At 38.1% G+C, this 19,720-nt stretch overlaps 1 protein-coding gene across 9 annotated transcripts in view; it reads right to left on the bottom strand.

Annotated features, from left to right (window-relative positions):
* The window catches only part of LOC108697250 (calmodulin-binding transcription activator 1), a 1,304,230-nt gene that overhangs the window by 251,147 nt on the left and 1,033,363 nt on the right, over window positions 1–19,720 (bottom strand). For all 9 annotated transcript variants that reach the window (XM_041571497.1, XM_041571493.1, XM_041571494.1 and 6 more), the window contains one exon: window positions 828–981. In XM_041571497.1, coding sequence (XP_041427431.1) covers window positions 828–981 — 154 coding nt within the window. The remainder of the gene's footprint in view (window positions 1–827; window positions 982–19,720) is intronic.

Genomic DNA, 19,720 nt, shown 5'->3' with positions numbered 1-19,720 from the left:
AGTGCATGCACGGCTCTGTGTATGTGCGTGGTGCCTTCATGTGTGCGCACAGAGAAGCCCCGGGCCCCCCAGTCCCACCTTGGATCCTATAAATCTCCTGCTGTTGCCTGCAGTTGCATAGATAAAATCTGAAGAAATATCATCAAGATCTCCTATGGCAATTAGCCCTTGCTACACCTGAATATTATACTACATGTAGCGACTGATGAAGCAGTTCTTAAAGGAACAGTAACACCAAAAAAGAAAGTGTTTTAAAGTAATGAAAATATCCTGTACTATTGCCCTGCACTGGTAAAACTGATGTTTTTGCTTCAGAAACACTACTATAGTTCATATAAACAAGCTGCTGAATAGCAATGGTGGAAATTAAAAAAAAATGGCTATATGGCACAGGTTAAATAATGGATAACAGATAACACCATTATGTTCTACAGAGCTTATCTGCTGTCTGCTGTGTAACCTGAGCCTTTGAATGGCTACACAGCAGCTTGTTTATATAAACAATAGTAGTGTTTCTGAAGCAAACACACCAGTTTTACCAGTGCAGGGGAACGCTGCATTATATTGGTATTACTTTTTTTGATGTTACTGTTCCTTTAAAGCTGTGAGAAACTTTTATTCCCAAATAAATGTTTATGCAAACACCTGAAGATACTAGGGGATTGCATTATGTCTACAGACTAAGTTGGAATCTTTGTATTTTTTCTGATTTGTATTTTATTGATTGGGTACTGCACCTGAGGTTAATAGTCTTTCAGGAACAATATAGATATCTCCCAGCATAGTACATATAGCATTATATTATTCAAAGCAAAAGAGTAACTTACACATAGGTTTCAGCTGTCCTATAAGTTCCTCCTTGGTCCATTTCGCCCACTCTTTCTTGTCGGTATTGAGTGAGCATATAATTGGACCACACGGCTTCCCACAATCCTCGATGGCAGGAACATTCAAGTAGTGCACCAATACAATATCTGGATTCTAAGAAGAATAACAAAAATATATAATGTTCAGTTTTTACTCTTTTTTTTAACAATGTCTTTATATGTGTTGTAACACTGATCTCATGATATTGAAAAAAAAGGTTAAACAGTAAATTCATTTTCACACATCAGGATACACAACAATAAGCAGGTACCCTGACCCACATACAGAGGGTCGGCCTGTTGTGTAACTGCACCTCTTATTCAGCCCTACAGACCATTAAAGACCATTAGCAGGGGCAGTCAGCAGGGAGAATGGTTGTATTGGGTGCCTTTGTGGATAAAATGTTAATAAAAACCACCATGGACATAGTATGTAGTGATGTGCGGGCCGACCCGATACTTGAGGGACCCGTGGGTTTACCAACGTTTCGGGCCGACCTCACACTCTCTTTTCCTGGTGCAGGTTGAGATCTTCTGACTGCTCTCCCTGCCCGAGACCTTCCAAATGCCGGCTTCCGAGTTCTGGGCTGAGCTTGTATAGACACGCCTCTCATCCGCCCTTTTTGTGACGTCATTGTGAGGTGGATCAGCACAGGTCTATAAAAGGAACCTGGAAGTCGGGCTCGGGCAGGTGCGGTGGTGGTGAGGGTGGGTGGCGGCCGGGGTGTGGGTCAGGAAAAGCCCTACCCGGATATCACTTATAGTATGCTATATGACATTCGTTCTATATATTTTTACGATATACTGTACACAAGGGATGTTCAATATCCAATAGCTTAATTCCAACTCCCCAGTGCTGGAATTTGTAGCACAGCAAATGCTAAAGGGTCTAATATTTGACATTCCCCCCCCCCCTTTAGTTTTTGTGCAATGCCTAGGGCCCATGCAGTATTGTATAAGCAGCTGTATCTCTCCCCAAGTGGTATTTTTATTTCAAACTGTATGCCACATACTCCTCTACATTTCTCTACACTAGAGAAAGAAAGGCCCTAAACCACGTTTGCACACACACTGGGTTTGGTAATAAATGGTGCAAAATTCTAATGACAAGTCTAATCACCCATAGCAACCAATCAGTAGTTAGCATTTACTGGCCACCTGTTTAAAATAGGGATGTACCAAATCGAGGATTCAGTGTGGGATTTAGCAAAGATGCGGCCTTTTTCGTCAGGATTTAGATTCAGCTAAACGTTAGGGCCAAGTTAATTTATATTTTTTCAACAAATCTCCAAAAATTTGCATATTTCTTAAAGGAACAGTTCAGTGTGAAAATAAAAACTGTTTAAATCGATAGGCTGTGCAAAACAAAAAATATTTCTAATATAGTTAGTTAGCCAAAAATGCAATGTATAAAGGCTGGAGTGACTGGATGTCTAACAAAATAGCCAGAAAATTACTTCCTGCTTTTCAGCTCTCTAACTCTGAGTTAATCAGCGACTTGAACGGGGGCACATGGGACATAACTGTTCAGTGAGTTTGCAGTTGATCCTCAGCATTCAGCTCAGATTTAAAAGCAACAGATATGACTCATGTGGCCCCCCTCAAACCTCTGATTGGTTACTGCCTGGTAACCAGGGTAACCAGTCAGTGTAAACCAAGAGAGCTGAAAAGCAGGAAGTAGTGTTCTGGCTATTATGTTAGACATCCAGTCACTCCAGGCTTTATACATTACATTTTTGGCTAACTAACTATATTAGAAATATTTTTTATTTTGCACAGTCTATCTATTTACCCAGTTTTTATTTTTACACTGGAACAATTCCTTTAAAAGCTCTCAAAATTTGAGATTTATTTAGTGTAAAAACCATGAATACCTCTAATACATAAATTTGCCAAGTTAAAGTTGTCGAGGCCCATGTCGAAGTCAATGACACCTGCGCTGATCTTATTGGACCGTTTTTTAATCAATTTGGATTTTTTTTGTGGTTTTTATATTTGGATCTTTTAATAAATTTCATGACATTCATGGTTGCAGAGAAAGTGAGTTCAGTGGCGGTTTCAAAAAAACTCTAAAACTACTGAAATGAGAATGCTAATAAGTATCCACTGGCGCACAGTGAGAGGTTCTCTTTAACCCTTCCTAGACCTACTTTGCATATGCAATGGGTTCGGGATTTGACCCAAAACCAAAAACAGTGGATTAATTGTATTCCTAGTATAAAAGTAAACATGTGTTTTGGTTGCTAGGGGCAGCGTCAGACTGGGCCGACACCAGGAAAAAACCTGGGCAGCCCAACCCCCCTCCCCCCATCTCTGGGTCCCCAAATAAAATTAATTGAGGCGCAGATCACGCGTCTGTGCATGCTGCTGTTCATGTTGCGTGTTTGGTGCATGCTCGCTGGAGTTCATGTTGCGCTGTTTTGTTCATGCATGCAAGCCGGCGTGCGCATCGATGTTTGTGCATACTCGCGGGGGGTGGGCATGCCCCATGTCCAGTCCGACCCTTTTTTAAAATGTGGTTATAATGAAGTCTATGGGAGACTGCCTTTCAGGGCTTTCTGGATAACGGGCTTTCGGATAATGGATCTCTTACCTGTACAACCCAATCCGGAAGAATGGGCTGCATTTCTCCTCCCCGCAGGAGAACACAGCAAGAAATGCCTGTAAGAGCCCTATATACTAACACCCATACAAATGATTAATCCCTTATGCAAATTACATGTAGAAATTAATTATTGATGAAAGCAATTCTTTGCAGCATCAACTATATCTTACAAAAACCTTATTTTGTTTCTAAGCCCTCAGCTAAAGGACGGCTACATCGTTTGCTGCTGCTTGCCGACATCTACTTCAGAATTAATGATTCGTACAAAAAAATATCATTTTTATCTGCTGATTTTGTACATTAATCTGTGATTCCACTGCATCTAGGATCATGGAACATTCATCACGTATCTATTTACATTTGCAGATTCTTAGAAAATCATGAGACGTCTTGTTAAAGCATACCACAAGCGTGCTTGTATAAATCCCTCAGGCGGAACCCATTACATTTATTTATTTAGAATGTCCTTCATGAGAGGAGTCCTTTGCAATCGGAGGCTTCTGCTATTTTCTCTTGGTTCCCAATTAGTTACAGTCATAACATGATAAATAGTGAGACGTTGTATAAACGCGTTAAAAAAAATGATTTATGGGATGTCGGTGGAATTTTTTTCAAATATGAAGATTTCTGACCCGATGGATCTGAATGAAATAAAAGTGCTGAGTCTGTTACTTGTGCAAACTTTCCGAGGGATTTGATGCACGTGAACAATAAGCGTTTGCGGTACAGAAAATGAAATGTCACATGGTGCAGTTTGATAACCACTAATCCTCTTATTTCCTATTCATAATAGCTGGAAATATAACGGGGGACTTACGTGCGCAGTGTATTGTGCAATGGGTTGATGCAAGTTACTATATTTTTTACCAATAATGCAGCTATTTTACACAGAATTCCAGAACAATAGCTGACTCCCATTAAATAATTCCAGAACAGTAGCAGACTCCCATTAAATAATTGCAGAACAGTAGCAGACTCCCATGAAATACTGTAGCATCTACCACAACTAGTGATGGGTGAATGCAAAACGCATTGAAGTCAAAGGGCGTCAAAATTATTTTGACAGGAGCGACAATTATTATACGTACAACTCTTTTGTCCAAATGCATTAAATTCAATAGGCGTTGGGAAAATTTTGACATACGACAATTTTGCAAGCGACAAATTTCATACGGGCGACTCTTTTGTCCAAATGCATTAAAGTCAATGTTGCGTTTGAATAATTTTGACATGCGACAACTTTGCAAGCAACAATTTTTTGTTGCAGTGAATTTTCCCACGGCAAATTTTCACGGCAGTGTCGAGAAAACATTTGCTGTTGGCGAAATCTGGAGATTCACCGCAAATCCATGTCTGGCGAATAAATTCCCCATCACTAACCTGCAAACCATGTATGCACCAATAAGGATGCACATTAGTATCCTTCTTGCAAATCATGATTTTCTCCACATTGGTGTCAATGCCCATTAGCATTCAATTCACTCAACAAAGCCACTAAGGGAACCCATGGGTACTGCTGCCATGAAGCGAGTTGAGAAACTCCTTTATAGAGAAATCATTCCAGGTCACAAGAAACCTGTTGCACTTAGAGTTAATGTCAAAGGCATGTGGCTGTTTTTTAACAGCAGCAGTTTCCCTTTAATTAATAGCATACAAGGGTGACATTAAAGGAAAACTGAAGCTTGACTAAAGAAGTATGCTAGAAATGTTATACAATATGGGCCAGATTAATCAAGATTTATCAAGGGTTGAAGTTTTTTTGAATTCCCGTAACTTTAAAATTTGAAAAAAAAATTTGTATTGAAATTTATTAAAAAAAAATCAAAGTTTTTTTCTGCGGGTGAATAGGCTTTATTCGATTACTCAAATCGAAGTAATTTCAAAGTAATTTGGATTTGGCTAAAACAGCAATTTGGCAGGTTTTAGATGGCGAATGGTCAAATTCGAAGTTTTAAAGAGAAAGTACATAATAAATTTCGATATTCAAATTTTTGAATTTTTTTCAAATTGAATCGAATTTGGACTATTCCCTAGTTGAAGTACACAAAAATAGCTTGGAATCCGAATTCTTTTACTTCGAATTTTCAATTAGACCCTCGATAAATATGCCCCTAGGTATAGTATAATATAAATCTCACAATATAATATTTAGATTATTGTTACATGGCAGCATAGAAACCAGCACAATAATAATAATAATAATAATCAGCCTTGTAGTATCAGCTTATATGACAGATACATCTCATTTTCTGCTTGATGATTTGCAATGACCTCTAAGCTTAGCTTTTTAACAGCTGCTCAGAGCATACTGAGCATGTGCGAGTCACAGACACTCTTAACAAAATCCAAGATGAGAAACTCCTGTGAAGGACTAGATCATTACTACTATAGAGATGGTAAACATTTAGGATGTTGCAATAAGTTTAGTATATAAAATATGACATTTCTAGCCATATCCATTTTTAGGGTTTAGTTGTTCTTTAAGGCCTTGAATTTGCAAACGGAACCTCATGCTTTTATTCTATGTGCTGACTACATGATGGAATGATTAAGCTCTTCTACAAAAACCCTGCAGCACCACTCAAGCTCTTGAAGACTACAATTCCCAACATCCCCAATCCGCTGGGCCAATAGTTCTATAACACGGGGCCACCGTTTGGAACTCTTTGCTCCAGAACCAGGGAAATATGTTTCATTTTATCAGTTAGGTTGAGTTCTTTCTGCATTGTAAATTACAGTTTTATTCTTTCCCAGGCATGCTGACCTGCGAGTAGCAAGTGGAGTACAGGTTTAAACCAGAGAAAATGATGTACTATATTTATTTATCCTTGTGCTCTGTCACTGGGTATGTACAGTATAATAAATTAAATCTAAGTGGTACTTGATCTGCTTGGATCTCCAACTAAACGTTGGAGCTGTAGAAAGCATTTATTTTGCAGTTTTTTAAAGGCAAGTGGTCACTGGATGCTTGAGGCTACATCATAATAAAAGAGTTGTTTGTGAGAAAATAAGGTCAATAATCAAACAGAATCTGAAAGTGCGCGTCTGACTCCACTGGGAAGCTCAGTAGTCTTGGCCTCGTATCAGACTCCTGTTTTTCTATGTTTACAAAACCAAGATATGTTTTATGCCGCTTCCTTTTTGCTACTGGGATTATACTGGAATAATGTAATCCATGTCAGAAAAATATAAGGAAACCAGAGGTCATTGAGGAGTTGCATGAACATATACAACAGAACAAGACCACATATACCTTATTATGTTGTTTACTATAAATAAACACGTTGAATTGAGTCATGGGACACGTGACTTCACTGCACACCAAAGCCGTGGCACCCAAAGCAAAGTCATCCAACAAGAACCATGGTCGTTTTTTTCATGTAAATGACTAAGGCAAGAACCTCCGATTTTTCTTGCTGCTTGTGGTTTGATTATAACAGTAGTGATATACACAAGGGCTCAGAGTCCGCGGAATCAATGCCATCCCATCTATCTTTGGAATTGTAGTTCCCAACAGGGGTCTTAGATTCAATTCCACCCAGGGCTTCTGCAAGCAGTTTGTATGTTATCCCCAGGTGTCCTCCGACACTCCAAACCTGCTAAAACTAAAAACTATGTGTGAAAATGTGATAGGGATCTTAGACTGTAAGCTCCACTGGGGTATAAAAGAATGTGGATATAATCTCTGTAAAGCACCGAGCAATATGTTGGTTCTACATAAATATCGAAGTGTCAGGAGCGATCCGTTACGGAGTGCTCTGCTCCACGTCTAAGATGGCGGCGCCCAGCGCCACACACTGACATCATCGTGCCGCGCCGGGATTTTCGTAAAAGAGGTATCTGTGAAGCGACCTTTCACAAAAAACAATTTGGCAAATGATTCTACATTTGGCTACCGAGTTGGAGAACTGTAACTCACACCATAATATACCCAAGTTGGAGAACACCTATTTTGTTCTACATTGTAGATGTCACCTAAATATAACCTAGGAGATTTTTGTTAAAAATTTTTATCATTGTGATTTAGAAGTGACCACCAACCTGAATTTTTTTTAAAAAAATAATCCTTTTTTCTGATCTTATATATTGATATATTTATATTGTTACATGTTTATATTGATATATTTACATTGTTATATGTTTAGTTCCTGGCTGGCCATGGTTTTAAAGTGGACACATTTTTATTGAACAATAAATGTATATACCTTCAGATTAACTTGGTCTGATACTGGTACTATTGCTACTTGGCCTAACTAAGCCACATTACTACACTCCTTCTTCAAAATGAGGTGGCCTTGAAAGGTGACCCTTTAAACACTGTCAAGATGCCACTATTCTAACCTTATTTTTCATTCAAATTAATTTATTAATAAATGGTCAGCAATATATTTTCTATAGTTTATCCTGCACTGGGAAATTGACTTATCTTTAAACATTATTTATCAACACCAGAGCTGCCATACTGATTACTCTGATGGACATTCGGCATCACCTAAGCAGACTGGCCAAATGCTTCAACAAGAGGTGTCCCATGTTAATAGAGAATCCCAAACAATCTTTTCTTTACAGATACATGGTCAGCGTAATCTTTAAATCCACTTTCAATACACAAATTCCACCAGTAAGGATTGCAGACAGATTGTGGTTGTCGTTTATTATAAAAAATACATCATATAAATGCCCAGACAATGAGAAATACATGTCTTTTAGTGATCGGTACAAAGTGCAGTAAACCTTAGCGCTTCTCCTCTCAGCAGAAACACAATGCATTAGTGGCAAGCATACCTAAGGACACCAGCAGTGATTGATATCACATAATAAACAAAGAGTCCATTTAAGCATAATACATTTATTTGTGTTACACACTCCATGCAGACTGATGATTCTTTTACATGGCATTCTGGAAAAGTACAATTCTGCAAATGGTTGCTATTTTAAATCCTGGATGGTACATTACCACAAGCAATGTGTTCTATAATCAGTTAAGGCATTTTGATTCATTGTCATTTCCTAAGGCAGAGCAAAGTCATGTATTTTATTTTCTACTCAAAGGATAGCGTTACTCCTCAGATAAATGACAAGTAGGAATATAGGATTTTTGAGGGCACTTCTTTATTTTCCTCTATAATGTGAAAACGCAGCATGTCATCCACTGTCTCGACGTGTGGGATCATTTCTTTTAAAGCCAAATCTTAAATTAACGCTAGAGTACACGAGTTATGGAAAAGCAAAGACCTAAAATTATTTTATGAAATAAAACACCTTGTATATAGATGTCTAAATACTACTTGTCATTTATGCCAATTATATATATGATTTTATTTTGCCTTTTTAAGCAATGTAATAGCCCAGGGCAGCACTAAGAGTGAACTACTTTCTGTTTGGTTAATTATCCTGTGCCTCCATTATATTAGTAGTACTGAATATTGACTTGCAATTTTCTAAAATATTAATTAGTGTTTAAAACCACTTAAACTTGTATCCTGGACGGTGCTTTTTCTTTTACCATTGTCCCTATTTCCCAGGTCACAGGGGGTTCCCTTCTCCAAAAAATACCCAAAAATAAAAAAAAGACATCAGACATACCAATATATTACAGATGTTTAAACATTTATGTCAAGGAATGTCTAGTTGTTGTTTATCTACACTTACCAGAACCCATCTGACAACTGAAGGCTGTAAAAAGAGTGATGGGAATTTATTTCTTAGGTCAGGTGCCTATACTTTCTTTGTAAACCCATAGTCAGCTATTAATATTATTATTATTACTTCCCAGAGCAGTATGGCTTGGAACAGTAAAAGCCTGCAGATCTCCAGATGCCTAAAGAGTTAATAGTAAGACCCTATTTTTTATTTAAAAAAAGTTGGAAAGTATACCAAAATTATCATCAACAGCATTTTACTGAAAGCAGAGCAGTTATTTAGTCGCAATTGACCTTCATTAGGCAAATACTTTTGTTCTTTCAGTAGAATATTTGATTAGCAGCAGTTTTGCTCTTTTAAATGACACTGACTGGTTGCTCAGTTATAGCCCTAGTTTTGAATACTTGGGCAATGCTGGAAATCAGTCTTTACCAAATAATTCAGTTCTCTTTTCTGCATAATGACAGGCATCCATTACTTTCCAATAAAACAGCACATTCTCAGAGCTTTCAACTAGCTCTTTTCTTTCTTGCATTCAAAGATGAATCAGTATTCGGATATTGTTATTATCATTATTAAACGGAGAACAATGTACCCCCTACTGTAAAGATAAAAGGATATTCAAAGACATGGAATAAAATAAATACAGTATGCCATAGTCCTCTAACAACCTCCCATTATGAAAACAAGGGGTACGTTTTCTTTAATATTGCACAAGTTTCTGTGGGTTTTGTGACATCACTAAGCACCAGTTATAACTCATGACATCACTAAGCACTGTACAATTGCCGTGAATTTTAATCCCATTAATTATTTTGCAATTCTCTTCAGGCTGACACATCAGGGCCCCATTGGCGCCCCCCCAGTAGCAGTCAGGGCCCCCGTCACTCCCTTTCCCAGTAGCAGGCCCCCCCTCACAGTAGCAGGGCACCTGTCACCGAGCTCCCTCTGTCCCACCCTTCCCCCTCGCCGGCACGTACCTGCTCCTTCCTGTGCGTTCTGGTGAGGGAAGGTCAGAAGTGCCGGCTTTCTGTCGGGTCTGGGCCAGCGGGGCCCACGAGGGCGTGGGGGTCTGCCGCTACCCCTCCCAGTAGCAGGGCCCCGCTGGCGTGCTCCCTCTGTCCCTCTCCCCTCGACCAGTGTGTACCTGCTTCATAACGCCACGGGCCCACCGTGTTTTTTCCTGGTGTCCCGCCGGCCTAGTCCGACGCTGGCTTCACCCACAGTATAGTTTAGGTGCCATATGTTATCAAATGTAGGGGGGAAGGAGGGTACCCTCTGGCGCAAGAGGTAACGTTCACAAAAATGAAGTGAATTTACATAGTTACGTCCCTTCTCCATAGCGCAAAATCTGCGAAGTGGCAAAATGACGTCACGCTGGTGAATTTTCGCTAGCGTTAGGCACTTTGCCCTTTAGTAAATTTGCCCCTGTAAGTTAAGTCAAAGGTGAACAACCCCTTTAAAGAAGAAGGGGTGTGGTGTTTATACAAATGGCCTGTAGATGTCACTGTGCCCAGACTTATACTGTGCATACTTCCTGACAGCTTAAAAGTGAAAGTTACTGTTGGGTAATGCCTGCATGAGCCTGCTAATAAAGCACTGTTATACTCTACTCATCCTCGGCTACCCAAAACATAACAGGGGGGAGGTGCAGTGTTGGCAGCCTGGGTCCTCATCATGGCTGGTACAATACATTTATCATAGTTAGGGAGGTTGGCATTTGCAGTTCAGTAATGACTGGAATACTACAGGCTGGTCATCCTCGATTATTACTCCTTTACCTCATATTCTCCCCCTCCCCACATCAAATTATGTCACATGAGACCATGATTAATACCCTTTTTTAACATCATCCCGGCCTGGCACCCACACTAGAGTTTTTTTTGCTGGTGTCACTTTGTAAGTGAACCCCTATTTTCAGTGGTGTAACTAGATATTACTGGGCCCTACAGCAAATTATTTTTCAGGCCCACAAAATGTCTACAGGTTGGCTTGTTTTATCATTATTTATTGAAATTATATATGAATCAGAGCCTTGTGTGGCCCCTACATCACCTGGGCCCCCCTGCAGGCGCAGGGTCAGCTTCCTCTGTAGATATGCCCCTGCCTATATTCCCAGGTGCCATTAATGAGTTGATCATTGCAGATAAGTACAAAAGCTGCGAACAAAGGTAAATGCCCTAGTTCACAGCTTTTACATCTCCCTGTGTTTTCAACTATACATAAATTAATTAGTGATTTAAAGAGATTCTTTTTCACCGCCTTGTTAAAACAAATGTGAAAGTGTGATAAATTCTTACTTGCGAGAACTGTGCAGAAAGCAGCCGCAAGCACAGGGAGAAAATGTTTTGTCTTGGACCGGTAGCATTAAACGGCACGACTATAGGAAGGGACGCCAATAACATATTTAAGGCAAATGGCTGTAATTTCAGGTTAGCACATTCACAGATCAAAGCTCTTTGCAGAGAAAGATCAATTTGTTTGATCAGTTCGCGAGCGCCCGCTGGGTTGCGTTGCTATAATATTCCAGCCCCTACAGAGTGAACTGTAAGGCAGGAAGAAAAAGCTGTGGCAGACAACGTGAAAGATAAAAGGCTTCCAGTATGGGGCAGGAATTTCACGGAGAGGCCAGTCAGACCAAGATACTGTGCCACAGTTTAGTTATGGGCAGAGTCAAAGGCCTAACGAGGTGCCGGAGAAGATAGTCATAAAGACAGAGAAGCGCACTAACTAAATGACAATCGATTCCCCTTGCAAATAAAAACCTTCTAATGCCGTTGTATGCTGTCAGTTTCATTACTACATTAATGGAATTCTATGATGAAATTTCAAGTGAATTAATTAGTGCGATAGCTCCTTGTCCTCAGAGTCAACTGTCACTTTCCGCAAGTTGGATGTCGGCAGCGAATCCACTTTCCCCTTTTATATTGTGCCATAGGAAAACACAAAAATAATAAAAGACATTAATGTCACAGACATTACAAACCAATAAAGCGGTTTAGTCTTTGTAGCAGACGCAGTTGAGCGAGGTGTCAGATAAAACAATGATAATTCTAATAATAACAATAATTCTAATTATAATGATAGGTCATAATACAAAGGGAGCTGATGTCATAAGCCGGCGATTCACGTGCTTAAACTTACTGGCCACCAGAAATCCAGACTATTGAATGCAATCCTGATGTATTCAGTTACCTTTTAAAATTTCCATGGCAACCAAACAATTTGAAGGATTTTCACAGTAAATTGAATAAGTGCCTCTAATGTTTTCACTTGTAGATTCTAAGCTACAGCATTTAATAACATTCCTTTTCTTTGAAGTTCATTACATATGCCTAATGGCAAGGTACAGTACACAACATTAGATGATTGTAACTTAATTGTTACTAATATCTGTAATTTTCAGGCACATACAGTTCTTTTTAGTTATGAGATTATTATGATCTTAGTTATTTATTTATTTTTCACAAAGGGTTCAGCTAAATTCTTAATGTGACACCGTACTGGTACCTTTGCTGGATGCAAAGCTTTAAATAGTGTTGTAAGGGAAAACTGCTCCTTTCTATCATTATCACCAGCCTGCAAAATAAATTGTAATATCTATGTACTTTCCCTCCTGTGGCTTCCCTGTTGATTGACATTAGCTATGGCCAATGCAAGAACTTTATCCAGGATAAACCTGGAATAGAAAATGATATACTAGTATATTAGATATATCAATATATATCTAAATATCTAGCTATCTATCTTTAAATATATATATTTATATACACAAACACATGGCTACTAGTGATGAGCGAATCTGTCGACAAATTTTTAGGTGAGACCATTTTTTTTCAATTCAGATGCATTAAAGTCAATGGGCGTTTTTCTTTTTTTGTCTTGGCAACTTTTGTGTCTCAACGACTTTTTGGTCCAAATGCATTAAAGTCAATGGGCGTTTTTTTCTTATGGTGATTTTTTGTCTCGCCGACAATATTTGATCTGATGTCCCCTCATTTATCTATTCTCTAAACTATATATATTATCTAAAGGAAGCTAATATCAAACATAGCTTAATTGATTAATTGAAATATTATGTAGAATTTTTCCAAGTCAGATTTGTCTACAACATTGTGTATGAGGTTAAAAAAGGTAAGGGATGCCAGAAAATGGACCATACAAGACTCTGCATCTTCCTGTCCTGTTTACTGATAAAAGAAAAAACCTCATTCATTGTTTATCGTGCTCCTAGATTATCCTCTGAAATCAGCACATTCGTTGACACGTGTTTCTAACAATCCCTAGAGAGACCTTTACATTGGAAAAGTCAAGGGGTTGACAGTTGGATTCCAAGAAGCAGTTTTTTGCTGTAAAAATAAGTGGAAATGTTGTGCTAATTTTTGCATATATTAAGTCAATAAATATCAAATATATTATATGCCAATATAATGCATAATCAATAAAGTGTGAGTGTCACAACTCAAGACTTGGAATGAAGCCATTTAAAAAGAATTTGTCCATGTTCCCAGTTATCAGTCAAGGGGATCTTTTGAGGATCAGCCTTCCATTTATTTTAATAGAGGGGTGGTATTGTAAACTAAGGGATGCTGTGGTTTCAGAACACAGCAACTGCGATAGTGTGAAGTAGACAAGCGCTTAATATTTGCGTCCACCATTTAGTATTGCAGAATGCCAAGCACTTGTTTTCCTACATTACTCTTGTTGATTGATAGCTGCTTGATAGGCACTTTCTGTGTTTGTCTGTTTTTTTTTTTTTTAAAAAAAAAGCCATTATTTTTGATTGTGTTAACCTTAAAGCAGTTAGATTATGGTACAGTACAAGACAACAGAATAGCCATACTTTCCCAGAATCCTCAGTATATTTCTAAAAAAAGGAGAACTAGATTGGGGCAGGTAGCGCTACCTGGAGAATAAAGAACTCTGGAGAATACTTTTGTATTGCACTGTTTAACCAATTATTTCCTTTCTTCTTTATATAAAGTTTCTCTTGGTGTACTGCAAACTGTGTGTTTTATGCTCCTAGTGGAATCCTCCCCTGGATCCTCAGGGCTCACTAGATGGAGGCACTGAGCTGTAAATCCCAATTCCCAGTATCTTTCATAGTAAAGAAAGCACAGGATACTGGATTGCAAAGGGTTGACTGCTGTTAAAGAGAGTGTGATCCAATTCTACAAGAAGTGTGGTAAGCAAAGGGTTACAATCCCAAAAACAGTCCCCTCCGTTGGCCCTTTGGTACCCCTGGAAGGGGATTTTCAAAGGCTTCAGTTCTGTCCAATCAGAGGTCCTCTCTAAGGGACATGTTTACTAACATTGGAGATAAAGATCTGGAGAGATTTCTGGAGATATTGCCCATAGCAACCAATCAGATCTTTGCTTTTTTTTTCTAACTTATAGGTGGCTGTTTAAATCTTATTGCTGATTGGTTGCCATGGGCAGCATCTCCAGAAATTTCTTCAGATATTTATCTCCAATGTTAGTAAATGTGCCCCTTAGTCCATATTTGGTGACGTATGCTCTAGAACCTTGCAGGTTGTCTGATCTTGTCTGTTCTTAGGCAATAGGTATGTCCCAGATATGACTAGGACATCTCCTCGAGATTGGGAGGAACGACACTTTTGAGTCGAGGGAAAGATGATAAGCAACAAAACAAACAGTACACTGCAAACAAAGTTGGTTACAAGTTCACAATACCAAGTTGCAAACTCCTAGGCCTGCATCTTGTCACTCTATTAATATCAAAAAATTCAATTCCAAATTAAACATGGCCTTATACACACTTAATGCTTCCAACTTATCCTCCCATGTCTATGGTACCATCAGTTGGAAATATACTGCAGTATAAATTCTACAGTAAGATCTGGTCCTGTAGCATAGAATCTGGGCCAAATTGGAGTCCTCTAACATATGTTGCAATTACTGATCAGTCTAGAAGTTCAAATACTTCTGGGCCCTTCTGCCTAGCATCATCTACTGGCTCTACAGCCTCTATTGTTACACTCTTGCTATCAAACAAAAACCTTTAAAAACCTTCTAGTATTTATCTGGGCAGACACATAAAAATCAACTCATCTCATAAGGTTTCATGAAAAACAGAGGCTATTATTTTCATGCATATCTTTTATTATAAGATGATATGCATCAACTAAATAATGGCAGACTGCCTTAATGCCTTCTAAAGTGGCTGAGATGACTTCTTGGAGAGCTATATTCAAGGCTATAGCAATCTCAAGGGCTACAATTAAGAGAGATATAACAACATTTTCTTGCTCACAAAAATACTTTTTTGAGATTTGAGCAAGTTTTTCTATTGACTTAAGGTAAAGAAAATTACAACTTCTTGACTACTCTCATTAATGTGGTGTGCAGTAACAGTTCAGCTAAAACACACATTGGTGTTCCCATTGGACTAAATGGATATTGGAAGGCTTTATCTTTGTTGTTTTGTCTTTGTTGTTGAGAAAATACCAATGTCAACACCAAATTGCTAGATACCCAAACAGTCCAACTTTCTGCATTAATACTAATAATAGTAATAAACTGGCGACAAAACATGAAAAAAATGGATTTGAAAAATGTTTTTTTCTTCTGATCTTTGTATGTTTGTATTTGTGCATGTTTTATATATACAGGTATGGGACCTGTTATCCAGAATGCTCAGGACCTGGGGTTTCCAGGATAATGAATCTTTCCATAATTTGGATCTTTATGCGTCAACTCTACTATAAAATCATGTAAACATTAGATAAACCCAATAGCAGCCAGATTGTGGAACCTTTTTCTTTTTGCCTTTTGTCATAAAAAGTTGTGACCTGTGCAATAATTTATACTATGTTATAAGTACGGGTTCAATTCATCCTCTCCACTGGCTAGAGGAAGGGAAAAGGAAGTGATTAGCAATAGTGATGGGCAAATTTATTCGCCATCCACCAACGAATTTTTCGGCGAAGCAAAACAGCGCAAATTCACCCATCACTAATTAGCAACTGTGTTCCCCCTGTTATTGATGTTCTTAAGAAGGTACACAAGCATGGTTAAAGAGGATAAGATTAAAACTATGTAATAAACGCAAAGTGGAAGTAACGATTATATATTTGCAAAATAGGTTTATACGCTGTTAACTGTGAATATACAGCAATGGTATTCATGACGCTAGAACTACAGTATGCTTTGTATGTATATCATTTTCTTTTGTCAAATCTGATGTCCTGTGTCTGTATTTCAAATTTGAAAATGGAAAATAAAGAATATATATATATATATATATATATATATATATATATATATATATATATATATATATATATATAAAAAAAGAAATGAGATAAACCCAATAGGCTGGTTTTGCATACAATAAGGATTAATTATATCTTAGTTTGGATCAAGTAGAAGGTACTATTTTATTTTTGCAGAGAGAAAAGAAATCATATTTAAAAGTTTGGACTTTTTGATTAAAATGCAGCCTATGGGAAATGGGCATTCCGTAATTCAGAGCTTTCTGGATAATGGGTTTCTGGATAATGGATCCCATATATATATATATATATATATATATATATATATATATATATATATATATATATATATATATATATATATATATATATATATATATATATATATATATATGCATTTGGGATTATTTGGAGGGGTTGCACATAAATTGACTTTCTTCAACCTAAATTAACTTTGCTCCCACCGACCCAACTGCCACTTACACTTATAATGCAATGCACATTTATGGTGTGTTAAATGGGACATTTTTTTGCGAGGGAAGAACTATATTTCTCTTGCTCCCACAGCATTAGATAGAATTAGCTTGTTAACAATGCCACTTTAATTATGAACAAGTCCCAGCAAACTGAAGTTGCAGAAGAACTTGAGACTGACGTTGCTTGTGAATATCTTTTATATTATTTCTTTCTTCGGGATTTAAGTAAGTCAAGTATTTTAGCTGTGTGATGAGTGACAAAGGCAATGACTGCAGACAATAGTTGAATTTATACTCTGCTTATTGTTTGGGCCAACTAAGCACACGCACATGAATGATTTACACTTGGGTGATCCCTATTGCTGACTAAGGCTTTTTATCCCTTCAGAGTTTAGCAGCACTGCTTAACAGCGCAAACATTTTAACTTAAAGATTGCCCAAGGCAACATCTTTTGTCAACATACAATTTCACAGTCAGCACACCTGTAATCAAACATAATGCAAGAGGTCCCATCAGCATTTGCTTAATAAGTTAACAAGACGTCTCGTAGAGTATCTAAAGCAGACATTTATTTGACTCCTTCTAGGGGAGAATCACTTGCAGGATGGAAAAATAGTGTGTGTGTGTGTGTGTGGGGGGGTCGGTTATGGTTAACATGGGGAAAAATTTTTAGGACTTCATTGTACTGAAAGCTGGAAGCGGTGTAGGTCAACCTTTAAATAGACATTTATATTTTGCTGGTCGCATATGGATTTGGAACACAAACAACTTATATACAAGCTTGCATATGTTAGTTTTCTTTTGGAATACAAATGGTTTGCACCCTACCCAATCATTAACCCCATAAAAATAAAACAAAATAAAAAAGTCTTGGTGGCTTTATTAATTCCACAACATAACTTGTAAATCCTAACCCTTCCCTGTAACCATCAGTTAGTAAATCAACCCTCTGTTCTACTTGGATAAGGAAATGTGATTTACTGCAAAAAAAACCAAAACAAAATAAACCAAAGAGGTGCCTGTTGCCTGTCTCGTCACCTATCGCTGCATGAGCAGTGAAGTATTTTGTTTAAGAGACAGGCACCCCTCTACCCCTCGACAGATATAATCACAAATTTCCACTTATAGGCTGGGAAATTTAAAAGGATTTTTTTTTATGTAGACCATCTGTAGAAAAGTCAAAATAACTGGACTTGCTGTGTTTTTCTTGAAGACGTTTCACCAGTCATCCAACTGGCTTTCTCAATTCAGAATAACTTTTAAAGACCTTTCCTGAAGCTGTCACTCATGATATGTGCCACGGGATGTCTATTTAATACAGCCCTGAATAAATCACATTTTTAAAGCTAGTCTCACTAGTTCATGCACACTGTCATCAGGCAAAGGCCAATCATATTTATTTGATGAAAGTGCCCATTTAAGTATGAAAATCATACTGATCTTCCAATTTTGGAAGAGGCATGTCTTGTGTCCAGTCTTTCCATTGTTGTTGCAGTGCAACTACTGGCATTCCTCAAATAAAAAGCCTCATTTACAGGGGGCAATACAGGGTGCAAAGACGGGTCGAGACCACCATGATTTTTATGCTTTCTTGCTTTCACACCCTGCTAGGTCTGCCATGTGAGTACAGTGCCTGCATGTTGTCCTTGCCCATTCTCCCCCTACCCATTCCTAACTTGCATGTTATTTAAATCTGCAAAAAAACATAGTTTCAAACCTCTGCTTACAAAATTGTGTTATTGATTTGACTGGATGGAAAACAAAAATGTGTGTTCCAAATATTATCTCAGCCCACAATTCTTCAGACAGAGTATTTTCAATTAATTGAAATGCCAAGTGCAAATTAAATGAGCTCAGTCATTACTTCATGTATTCAAACAGAAGCTGAAATGGATAATGAAAAGCTGTCAGCACAAGATTGGAAAGAGAAGGGTCACATTTCCAGTTCTCATCCTTTTCTGGTGAGAGCTGGTGTGCAAATCAGGACAATTTGTGGGAGAATGCCGACATTTCTCTTGCCCCCAAGCATTAGAAGATTCCCTTTAGAAAAGAAACATCCATGGTTGTTATAGAAATGCCTAGAACTGTTTAGAAAGAGGCAGCAAGCTGACAGATACAATCATTTGCACGTTTTTATTGCCACAAATACATGCCTGATAAAGACTTTACTGGTGGTTTGTGAGACTCCACCTTGGCATATTTTGCCTAATGCAGTATTCAGTGGTTGGGTATGTTGGTGCCTGGGTCGGAAATTGTTTCTAGCATTTGTTTTTAGATTATAATTCATCCCTGCATTTCATCCTAATTGGTCCTAAATTGGGCACTCCATTTACTTCATTGGCCACTCCTAGGAGGACATACATTAGAGTCTGGGAAATTGTGGTGTATAGAAAGCAAGGACAAAGAGGGTATGGGCAAGGGGTCTAAAGAGGGAGGTGTTGGAACATTACTATGGCTTTTATTTCACCACACGCAGCTAAGATATAAAAAAATATAATTTTATATGCAGACCAAGGGGCCCATTTACTTTGAATTTCGAATGATTTTTTTGGCTAGACCATCGAATTGGCTACTTCGACCTTCGACTACGACTTCGAATCGAACGATTCGAACTAAAAATCGTTCGAATATTCGACCATTCGATAATCGAAGTACTGTAATCGTAATTAAAATCCTTCGAATCGTTTGATTTTTCGTTCGATCATGAGATCGAACTAATTGCGGTAAATCCTTCGACTTCGAAGCCGAAGGATTTGCATTCGGAAGTCAAATATCGAGGGCTAATTAACCATCGATATTCGACCCTATGTAAATCTGAGCCCAAGTATCAAGGTAAACCAATGCGCAATAACTTGTACAATTTTCTAACATTAGGGATGGCCAACCTGCTACCC

Source organism: Xenopus laevis, chromosome 7S (assembly GCF_017654675.1).
Source record: "Xenopus laevis strain J_2021 chromosome 7S, Xenopus_laevis_v10.1, whole genome shotgun sequence".
Taxonomy (NCBI): Eukaryota; Metazoa; Chordata; class Amphibia; order Anura; family Pipidae; genus Xenopus; species Xenopus laevis.
Note: the sequence above shows the minus strand (reverse complement) of the source record. Positions and strands in the feature narration are given on the sequence as shown.